Source organism: Triticum aestivum, chromosome 7B (genome assembly GCF_018294505.1).
Source record: "Triticum aestivum cultivar Chinese Spring chromosome 7B, IWGSC CS RefSeq v2.1, whole genome shotgun sequence".
NCBI lineage: Eukaryota > Viridiplantae > Streptophyta > Magnoliopsida > Poales > Poaceae > Triticum > Triticum aestivum.
This window is the reverse complement of record NC_057813.1, coordinates 414,027,301-414,038,824: the sequence shown is the minus strand read 5'-3', so window position 1 is coordinate 414,038,824 and position 11,524 is coordinate 414,027,301. Positions and strand designations below refer to the sequence as shown.

At 46.0% G+C, this 11,524-nt stretch overlaps 1 protein-coding gene across 2 annotated transcripts; it reads right to left on the bottom strand.

The window, feature by feature from the left end:
- Positions 1–2,471: 2,471 nt before the first annotated feature.
- Positions 2,472–5,992, bottom strand: LOC123156787 (heterogeneous nuclear ribonucleoprotein Q). Of its 2 annotated transcripts, XM_044574966.1 has the most exons (10): positions 5,835–5,905; positions 5,666–5,683; positions 5,103–5,528; positions 4,901–5,017; positions 4,684–4,824; positions 4,422–4,613; positions 3,480–3,684; positions 3,065–3,222; positions 2,898–2,983; positions 2,472–2,818 (listed from the first exon to the last, which is right to left on the bottom strand). In XM_044574966.1, exons 3-10 carry the CDS (start codon positions 5,511–5,513, stop codon positions 2,710–2,712), a joined length of 1,419 nt encoding a protein of 472 aa, XP_044430901.1. In that variant the 5' UTR covers positions 5,514–5,528; positions 5,666–5,683; positions 5,835–5,905; the 3' UTR covers positions 2,472–2,709. The 2 variants fall into 2 exon arrangements, with proteins under 2 accessions (XP_044430901.1, XP_044430900.1); XM_044574965.1 differs by lacking the exon at positions 5,666–5,683 and having other exon boundaries at positions 5,835–5,992.
- Between the last annotated feature and the right edge of the window lie 5,532 nt (positions 5,993–11,524).

The following is an 11,524-nucleotide window of genomic DNA, read 5'->3' as shown; positions in this document are numbered from 1 at the left end:
GATTGATATAGTCATGGCCATGGTTTCATCTGTTTCTTTCTCAGTTCTATTCAACGGGGAAAAGCTTGAGTCATTTAAACCATCTAGAGGGATTTGGCAGGGAGATCCAATCTCCCGTTACATTTTCTTGATCGCAGCAGAGGGCCTTTCGTGCCTCCTAAAATCCAGTTCTCGGTCATCACTTCTTGCAGGTAGTAAGGTGACGCTGACGGTTCCGGCTGTTAACCATCTTTTATTTGCAGATGATAGCATGTTGCTTTTCAAGTCAAGTGTGGAGGGGGCAGATCGAGTATTAAACCTACTGAATACTTATTGCAGTGCATCGGGTAAGGGGATAAATCATGAGAAGTCTTCAATTTTTTTCAGCAAAGGGTGTCCCCAGCTTATTAGGGATGGAATAAAGAACAGTCTTTAGGTACATAATGAATCTCTAAGTGAACGGTATTTGGGCATGCCCACTGATGTTGGACACTCTAAGAATGGCGCATTCAAATATCTGCGAGATAGGGTGTGGGAGAAAGTGAGAGGATGGATGGAAAAACTCTTGTCTGCGGCTGGTAAGGAGGTGCTTATAAAGTTGGTCGCACAAGCAATTCTGGTTTACTCTGTGTCTTGATTCAGACTACCGAGAGGAGTTTGTGATAGTGTAACTTCCATCATTCATCAGTTTTGGTGGGGGAGCAAGAGAGGTAGGCGAAAGCCATCATGGGTAGCTTGGGATGTGATGATCAGATCGAAATACATGGGGGGGTTCGGTTTCAGAGATTTGGAGTTGTTCAACTTGGCCCTCTTGGCTAGACAAGGGTGGAGAATTATGAACGATGATGATTCTTTGAGTGCTAGAATCTTGAAGTCAGTCCATTACCCAGAATGTTCCTTGCTTGATGCAGTACTTGGGTCTCGCCCATCCCAGATTTGGAGGGCAATAATCGATGGAAGGGATGTTATGGCTCAAGGCATTATACGCAGAATTGGAGACGGTGAGTCCACCAATATTTGGCTACATAACTGGAACCCTAGGGCAAGCTTCAAACGTCCCATCACCTCGCTCATCCAAGATCCATCGCAGCGGGTGTCCGAGCTCGTTGAGACCACTACAGCATCATGGAGAGAAGATCTGGTGAGATCGGTTTTCACACCGTTTGATGCGGAAGGAATTCTGAAGATCCCCATATGCACTAGACGTGTGGGTAATTTCTGGGCCTGGAGCGAGGAACCGCGCGGCCACTTTTCTGTTGGTTTGGCCTATAGAATGATGGTGAGCACTGAGATTAATAGGGAGAACTGGCTAGAAGGAGTAGAAGGGCCATCCAATATCAATAGTGAAAGCAAGGAGTGGAACTCAATATGGAAGATGAAAGTACCGTCTAAGATCAGGGTATTCTTGTGGCGTCTCTTAAGGCACTCGATCCCTGCAGGTGAGGTTCTTCATCGTTGCAATATGGCGACTACAATAGGTTGCCCTTTATGCGGAGCGCATGACACCTGGAAGCATGCGTTACTAGGCTGCCCCATGTCCTGCAGTACCTGGGCCCTATCTTCAGAGGCAGTGCTTGATGAGTTAAGCGAAGTACAGCATGAAAGTGCGAAGAGATGGATTTTCACAATGCAGGAGAAACTGAAACCGGACGAGTTTGTAAGGTAGGCGATGACCCTGTGGGCCATCTGGGGAGCTCGGAGGAAAGCAATTCATGAGGGAATTTTTTAAAGCCCCCATTCAATTCATAGTTCATCAGTTAATATTTATGGGAGATAGAGATGATAAATCAACCAATATTGAACCCAAGGGGTGCAGCAGCAGGGAGACCACAGCGGTGGTTAGCACCATCAGAGGGCTACTCGAAAATTGACGTCTACGCAGTTGTAGGGCAACGAGGTGCATACGGTTCAGTGGGTGCAATATGCAAAGATCAAGTAGGACTTTTTATTGGGGCATCTACGATCCATCTACCTTGGAAGCACTTGCAATCAGAGAGGCTCTTGCGCTAGCAGATGATCTTAACCTACATCGCATTCATGTGGCCTCGGATTGCAAGGGGGTCATTGAGGAGATCAGGAAGGGGAGTGCAACCAACTATGGTGCAATCATTCAAGAGATAAAACTTCATTCAGTTTCTTTTAATTCTTGTAATATAGTCCATGAATTTAGAAGCTCAAATTTTGATTGGTCACAATCTTGCGAAGTATGGCCTGGCCGCCATGTTTGGCTAGGTCAGCCAGAAGGATTCTCTTCGTCCCTGTAAACATTGTGACGGTTGAATAAAACAACATTGTGACGGTTGAATAAAACTTCATGAGATTGTCTCAAAACCAAAACTTACAAAGTTGTTTGGGACGGAGGGCATATTTGTTTAGTCAGACTGATGACCCAAATAGTACATTCTAACAAACTTTATCTTTTTTATGTACAACAATAAGATACAATGCATTAGAGGGGTTATTATATCACATAAATTGTCCGCATGTTCCACTAGAACGCAAGAGATGCACTTTGTTTTGATGTCACGAGCACTGCATGATACACAAGTTATTGAAAAGGACGGCGCAACAGTACAAGTCTCGGGTGTTTATCAAAAACAAAACAGAAGAGTACCAAGTCTAAGGCTATAAAGTCTTACAGGGCGAAACCACACCCGCTCCTAAACGCACTCCATCAAAGTTAACAAATCCATCACCTAGCACGACGAAAAATGCAAGGCAAGGGAAAAACTAGTAGGGCCGATAACGCCGGTGGCTTCCCTCGCCGCCTCGGCCACCGCCATCCCGCCGGTCACCACGTCGAGGAGGTGGTGGAGGCGGCATTCCACCAGGTTGTTGCCTATCAACATTAGTAACACATTGTCAAGGAACTGAAGATGTGTATGCATCGACACTAGTATGCAGAAAAACAGTCTTACAGAACATAGCCAAGGCGACCATCAGGGAGCACCATCGGTACCATCCTCATTCCAGCTGGTGCTGGTCCTCTACCATAGATCATAGGCTGCAACAAAAGGATGTGGGTAAAGCCAAAGAAATACATAGCATGGTACTCTACAAGAGTTATTAACTCGTTATGTCTTACCTGGTTGAATCCAGGGCCGCCACCATAGGCACCATATGGGTCTCCCATGTAGCCACCATAAGGTGGAAGAGGATAGCTAGGAGCTCCTCCAGGCTTGAACGAGTGGTCAGGCTTTTTATCACTCAAAGGTTTGGCCATGGAAACTTCGAGCACTTGCCCTGTATTTCAGACAGCCACCAATTAACCATGGTACTGCTTGAACAATTTTTCAGGTGTAGCAGTTCATGCTGGAACAAATCTAATTTTACCACAATAGATATTCCTTGAGATCTAAAACCAACTAATTCCTCATGAACTGTTAGTACTCCCACATAATCATTACATTCATTCATGTCAACAGAATCCAACAAGAAGACAAACTTAAAGCTACAACACTAAATTTCATTTGATAATGAAATGACAAGATAAAAATTACCATCAATTTCGTATTTTTCACTTCCTTTAACTGCCTTCAGTGCACTTGATCTTTCAGCGAAGTGAACAAACCCAAAATCCCTCTTATGCCCGGCCTTAGCAGGCGGTAAAACAATTTTTGTGACCTCTCCATGAACTTCAAAGAGATCCTTAACTTTCTCTTTAGAAACATTCTCCGGCAGGTTCTTCACATATATAGTCTTCACCTGTGAAGAAAATAAGTGTCACAGATGTTCAGCAGACTTGAACAAAATCAGATGTAGTAATCTGGATGTAAATTATAGGTATGAAAACAAAAAAAAACAAGACAATACAGCCTTAAATAGAGTGCATATTTCGTCCATCACAGAATGGAGTTTGCAAAGGCTGGGCTGATGTAAATTAAAAAATGGCTTCAAAGTCAGGATATTATGTTAGTGCAATCAACAACTTCTTGCATATGCTGCAAAAAAAAAAAAGTTGCTGCGTATCTGATCCCTGACATGATGTACAGAAGATGAAGTCAGACTGCAGTTATGACTTTCTTTTTCTGTGCACAATTTATTATGAACAAGGATTATTCAAATCTAATGCACAATACTTAAATAGCTATTGTAAGCGACAAAAAGAACCAGGAAACATCAGTCGCGTCTAATATACTATCTGTTTGGAAAATTATGCTCCAGTAAACCTTAATGTGAAAAATGGTATGGTAAGAATGTTAAAATTAAGATCCAAATAAGCCATGCTCCCATAGTCCCACTGTAAGCGGCTTCTGTTTGTGTCTCGTAAATAGCAGCATAAAAACACAAGCAAGGTACTTCTGTCACTAAATTAGTCATTCATCCAACTATCAATATAAGCAGGTCTTGATAAGGATCGCTGCTTCAGATTGTAGTACTACACAACGTACATTGAAATACAATGCTATGCTTAAGAGTTCAATTTTTCATGCAGTGTCTACCTGAGCAGCAGATGAAGAAGAATCTGATGATGACGATGATGAACCCTTAGGTTCAGCCCAGCTAACAGTCAACTGGCTTCCATCAACCTTAAAGTCTGGTGATGACAATTTCTGCCTGGCATAGTCTGCGCAAGCATGGTTATAGTACTCAACGAAGAGGAACCCACGGTTACGGCTTGGATCATGCAAATCCTGCAAGGCAGTTTCTATTAGCAAATCTGGAACCTCCCTACCACAAAACAAGAACAGATTACAACCGCACCTTGAACATCTCAATATTCACGACCCCTGGCCCCTTCCCTTTGATTATGCTTGTCAGCTCGTCCTCACTCAACCCTTTGGGTACATTGCCAACAAATAACCTGTGCTTGGCCTGGGACAATGAGCATCGCAGTGTTCTCCCCTGCACAGAAGTATCCATTGTTATGGATCAGAAATCACTGTTATCCACAGTATCCTGCAAAGATAACACACACTACCTTGTGGTCCTTGTCATGCAGTTCTTCAATAGCACGCTGCGCCACGTCCTTGGCAGTAAATGTGACAAATGCAAATCCTTTGTTTTCCTTTGTTTCCTTATCCTTCATCAACCTCACCTGTTAAACAATTGCACCCATCACATAACACATTCTATTTTACTAAGCAAATAACCAATATGAGAAGGCTGTGAGCTTTCAGCACCTCAAAGATTTCGCCCAATGGCTCGCATAGCTCGCGGAGGTCCTCCTCGGTGGTGTCTCGGGGGAGGCCCCCGACAAATACCTCCGAGCCCTGCGGGGGTAGTGCGAGGAGCTCGTCCCACTTCATCTTCTCTTCTTCGTCCTCAGGCCCATCACCCTTCTCCATCTCGTCACCACTTCCTGCGGCAGGTTCATCACTCGCAACGGCCATACCGGCGTCCTCCTCCCGGCCATCTCCATCGCCATCGCCCTCAACCTCGATTTGAGGCTCCTCGGGCTCCTCCTCCGGTTCATCAGAGTCCTCGCCACCGTGGCGGCGGCGGCGGTACCCTTCCTCGTCGTCCATGACGTCGTCGTCTCCCTCCAGGTCCACCTGCTCCTCCGGCTCCTCCGACGGCTGCCGATCCGACATCCCAAAACCCTAACCCTAGACAGAAACGAAAATCCCCAAACCATCAGGTATCGCCCGCGAAATCCCGCATAAAACCGCACGGATTCACAGTGGAAGATACAAATCGAACACGCGTTGTACGGATCTGACGGCGGGGGATCGAAAATCGGTACCTTTGACCCGGAAAAAACCTAGGGAAATTGAAAAGCGCGGCATGATGCGAGAGAGAAACAGTATAAGATTAGCAGCAGTAGTAGTTGGGGGGACGAGAGGATTCGATTCGATTTGATTTCGATATATGTGAGTAGAAGGAATTATTGGAGCAGAGGAGGCGAAGCTTACTGGGGAGTGGAGTTGTGTGGGTAGGGGAATTTGGCTGGCTGGCTTTGGGGGGGAAGCTGCTGCTGCTGCCGCTGCCTCGCGCGGTGAACGGAGAGGGTAGGATGGGGGGGCTTTCGGGAGTGTTTATAGCTAGGGCTTGGAGTGCTCGCCAGCACTGCCCTTGGATTTTTGGTACGGTGTAATAACCGGCAAAAGAAAATTGTGAAAATAATAATCAGAGAATTGGCCGTTTAAAACCTTGAGATGGCTTATTGGGTTTTCAGGATCTCTTGATGATAGAAATAGGAAAATTAGAAGGTTTGATGCGCATTTCAATCCTTATGAAAATTACACAAGGTCTCACATGATGTAAGAATCCTTGAAAATTAGGTCAATATATAGATACAATCCTTATGAATCGAGTATCTCCATTGCTATGAAACACTAAGCCCCCCTCCTCTCGCAAACTAGCCGGCCGCCGCCACCCTCCTCCTCCCGATCTCTCTCTCTCTCTCTCTCTCTCTCTCTCTCTCTCTCTCTCTCTCTCTCTCTCTCTCTCTCTCTCTCTCTCAGGTCGCTGAGGTGCCCATGGGCCATCGACGGGGAATCCTATACGGGGAGGCGGGAGGTGGTCGTTGGACCGAGTGCGGCGGCCAAGGTAGAGTTCCCTGGTCGAGCAGCTATGACGTTCGCCTCTATGGCTGGTGGGTCAGCGTGATCGGTCTCCGGCGTGCTCTTAGGCGATGGTTGGTGGCGGCGGTTGTGGATCTGATCCCTGCCCAAATCCATCGCAGTGTGGCCCTTGGCTGGCTGGAGACGCATGGAGGGATTGGTGAGGGCGGTTGACGGAACTCGGTCGGCGTTCCGGCGCGTGCATGTGTCTTCACGACGAGGCTCTGCGTGGATCCAGTCAGCTGCGGAATCGGGTGGCGCGAATGCCGGTGAAAATCGTTCCGACTTCGGTCATGACGGCGTCTTTTAAGTCATTTCCTTGTCGAGACATCGTCGTTGTGATCAACATCACCTCGCTCGGGATGCTCCAAGGGAAACTCTAGGTCTGGGTCTCCTAGATTGGATGATCTCAACGCCTTTGGTGCCATTTTCCCTCCTAAGGGCATCGTTTTGGAGCAGGTGCTGGCTAGAGAGGCCAAGAGGTAGAGAGGTGTTTTATCTACCGCACCAACGGCGGCAGGTCTCGGCGGCGTGGCACAGTGGAGTCTCGGGGGGAGACGCATGTGGATGAACGCACACAGGGTGGTGGCGATGTCTGGCGTCATGGTGGCGTTGACGACAGTTAGGGCCCGACAAGGTCAATGTGTTGATCCCTCCTGAAGATGGGACGACGAAAGTTGGTGGCGGCGGATTCTAGAGTGTGCGCATGCGATGCGCGTTGAGGGTCTGCTAGATCGATTGTTGCTTTCGACTCCCAGTGGGGTGGCTTGGCGAGGCCACCAGTTTAGATGGTGTGTGTTGGTGCGAGGTCAGGGCACGTCATTAAGCTAGCAGGTGTTGATGAGTGATATTTTTACACTCATTTCACCTTTGTTTAAACCGAGATATTTCAATTAAAAAGAGATATTCGCTCCGATATTGGTACTAATGACTAATGAATGCAAAGGATTCCACAAATCCTCTCTTTGATGTGTTTCCACGGGAAATGGGCTAAAAAGGGAAGAAATCATGTGTGGAAATGAAAATGGAAGAAGAATGGGCGAGGAAGGAATCACCAGGAGACATCTACGCGGGAACAGCAGAAAAGACGGTGTTCCATATGGTGTGGATTCCGAGGCAGATCGTCCAACCCAACAACTTTCGTTAAAGGGACCCCGTCAAAATGTGAACAGAGAGACGAGCACGGAGCACAGAAGCTAGAACCTCTTCATCATCATCCTCATTTGCAAACCCTAGTCGCCGCCATCTCCATTTGCCATCTCCACCACCACCATAGTGCTCATCCATCCCATTCATACTTGTAATAGTGCATCGCACTAGGCATCCATTGTAAAACTTATTGCAATCAATCAATCTCAAGATGTGTTCTTCATTGTTTTTCTTCCCGCGATCTGATCTCCACGTGTGAGTAGTTCGGTAAGGTATGGGTTGAGGCATAAGTCTTGCAACCCGAGGTATTTGTTGATGGGATCGATGGAAGACTTTGATATAACATCCCATATGTGTGAAATAAAATTGTTCCGTGAAAATGTCTCTTGTTCGTGATCTTCATCCCTAGAGGTACCTAGGATCATGGAGATCGAGCAACGGTGAGGCTCGGAGCAAGGAGACCATGAAGTGTTATACTGAACACCGGTGACGGTAAGGTTTAGTAGGGTAACATGGATCATGTCCTTGGGGAGAAATGAGGTGTAGTCATTAAATTCCCAAAGCTCTTGTCTGATTTCATTATCTTAATTATCGAGGTAACCCCGTGCGACGGATAGGACCTGCGGTAGGACAACTGATTCTTGATGCAGGACTCGTGCTGGTCAAGATATTATTTGGACACATCCCCCACTTCGATTTGTAACAAGCACATCTCGATGGGTGACTTCCAGTGCAGAAACTAATATCATATCTGGTCTCATCGCAAATACAAGGTTGCAAGCATAAGACCTCATACCCATACCTCTTTTTATTATAAGTGTTTGAATCACTATTTGCTTGTTGATCCAGTCAAAAGCTGGATTTGAGACTTTGATGGAAGCTTGCTAGAGACCATCGCGTCAAGGGAATCTTCTTCTCGTGGGTTCGATAATCCAGGGTCACCTCTGAAGAAATAGGTGTGGGATACTCTTTTCTGTTCCAATACTGGATCAATAAAAAGGAGATATCAGGTGTAGCGACGGAGGTCACTAGGAAGAGGTCGGTTGATCAATGTATTTGTTTTTTAGGCACCATTGATACTATAAGAAAGATGGTTGTGTGCATCGTTCGATGAAGAGTCCGGTGGTCTCAGCCTTCTTTTCGAAAAAATGAAACACTAACTAATTGTATGTGCATTGCAACGAGGGCATACACATTCTAATGGTTTAACATCAATCATGTCTAACATATACCTTTAGAATACTCATATATATTAGGTGGTATTACCGATCCGATTTACCATTAAATAATTCCTCCTCTTCACCAACCCATCGATCTTTCTCTAAAAAAAATTGGTTAACCTGGAAGAAATAAACACAGTGTATAGAGGGAATGGAGGGAACGATGTGTTGGGGAACGTAGTATTTCAAAAAAATTCCTACGATCACGCAAGATCTATCTAGGAGAAGCATAGCAATGAGCGGGGAGAGTGTGTCCACGTACCCTTGTAGACCGAAAGTGGAAGCGTTTATCAACGCGGTTGATGTAGTTGTACGTCCTCACGATCCGACCGATCTTAGCACCGAACATACGGCACCTCCATGTACAGCACACGTTCAGCTCGACGACGTCCCTCGTACTCTTGATCCAGTTGTGGCCGAGGGAGAGTTCTGTCAGCACGACGGCGTGGTGACGGTGATGATGAAGTTACCGGCACAGGGCTTCGCCTAAGCACTATGACGATATGACCGAGGTGTGTTTCTGTGGAGGGGGGCACCGCACACGGCTAAGAGAAACTTTGGCCTGCCTTTGGGGTGCCCCCCTCCCACGTATATAAAGGGGGTGGGGAGGAGGAGGCCGACCAAGGTGTGGCATGCCCAGGGGGAGTCCTATGCCAATTAGGATCCCCCCTTTCCTATTCCCACAAGGAGAAGGGGGGAGGAGGAGGAGAAGAGAAGGAAAGCCCCCCCCCAACCCTAGTCCAACTCGGTTTGGGCTAGGGGGCGCGCGCCACTCCTTGGCCTGCCTCCTCTCTTCCACCACTAGGCCCATGAGGCCCAATAACTTCCGAGGGGGTCCAGTACTCCGAAACTCATCCGAAACGACCCGAACCATTCCGGTGTCCGAATGTAACCTTCCAATATATGAATCTTTATGTCTCGACCATTTCGAGACTCCTTGTCATGTCCGTGATTTCATCGGGACTCCGAACAAACTTTGGTACGTCAAATCACATAACTCATAATACAAATCGTCATCGAATGTTAAGCATGCGGACCCTACGGGTTCGAGAACTATGTAGACATGACAGAGACACATCTCCGGTCAATAACCAATAGTGGAACCTGGATGCTCATATTGGCTCCCACATATTCTACGAAGATCTTTATCGGTCAAACCGCATAACAACATACGTTGTTCCCCTTGTCACCGTATGTTACTTGCCCGAGATTCGATCTTCGGTATCATCATACCTAGTTCAATCTCGTTACCAACAAGTCTCTTTACTCATTCCGTAATGCATCACCCCACAACTAAACCATTAGTCACATTGCTTGCAAGGCTTATAGTGATGAGCATTACCGAGAGGGCCGAGAGATACCTCTCCGACAATCGGAGTGACAAATCCTAATCTCAATCTATGCTAACTCAACAAACACCATCGGAGACACCTGTAGAGCATCTTTATAATCACCCAGTTACCTAGTGACGTTTGATAGCACACTCAGCGATCCTCCGGTATTCGGGAGTTGCATAATCTCATAGTCATAGGAACATGTATAAGTCATGAAGAAAGCGATAACAATAAACTAAAAGATCATAGTGCTAAGCTAACAGATGGGTCTTGTCCATCACATCATTCTCTAATGATGTGATCACGTTCATCAAATGACAACACATGTCTATGGCTAGGAAACTTAACTATCTTTGATTAACGAGCTAGTCTAGTAGAGGCATACTAGGGACACTCTGTTTGTCTATGTATTCACACATGTACTAAGTTTCTGGTTAATAAAATTCTAGCATGAATAATAAACATTTATCATGATATAAGGAAATATAAATAACAACTTTATTATTGCCTCTAGGGCATATTTCCTTCAGTCTCCCACTTGCACTAGAGTCAATAATCTAGATTACACAGTAATGATTCTAACAACCATGGAGTCTTGGTGTTGATCATGTTTTGCTCGTGAGAGAGGCTCAGTCAACGGGTCTGCAACATTCAGATCCGTATGTATCTTGCAAATCTCTATGTCTCCCTCCTTTACTTGATCACGGATGGAATTGAAGCGTCTCTTAATTTGCTTGGTTCTCTTATGAAATCTGGATTCCTTTGCCAAGGTAATTGCACCAGTATTGTCACAAAAGATTTTCATTGGACCCGATGCACTAGGTATGACACCTAGATCGATATGAACTCCTTCATCTAGACTCCTTCATTTGCTGCTTCCGAAGCAGCTATGTACTCCGCTTCACACTTAGATCCCGCCACGACGCTCTGCTTGGAACTGCACCAACTTACAGCTCCACCATTCAATATAAATACGTATCTGGTTTGTGACTTAGAGTCATCCGGATCAGTGTCAAAGCTTGCATCGACGTAACCGTTTACGACGAGCTCTTTGTCACCTCCATAAACGAGAAACATATCCTTAGTCCTTTTCAGGTATTTCAGGATGTTCTTGACCACTCTCTAGTGATCCACTCCTGGATTACTTTGGTACCTCCCTCCTAAACTAATAGCAAGGCACACATCAGGTCTGGTACACATCATTGCATACATGATAGAACCTATGGTTGAGGCATAGGGAATGACTTTCATTTTCTCTCTATCTTCTGAAGTGGTCGAGCATTGAGTCTAACTCAACTTCACACCTTGTAACACATGCAAGAACCCTTTCTTTGCT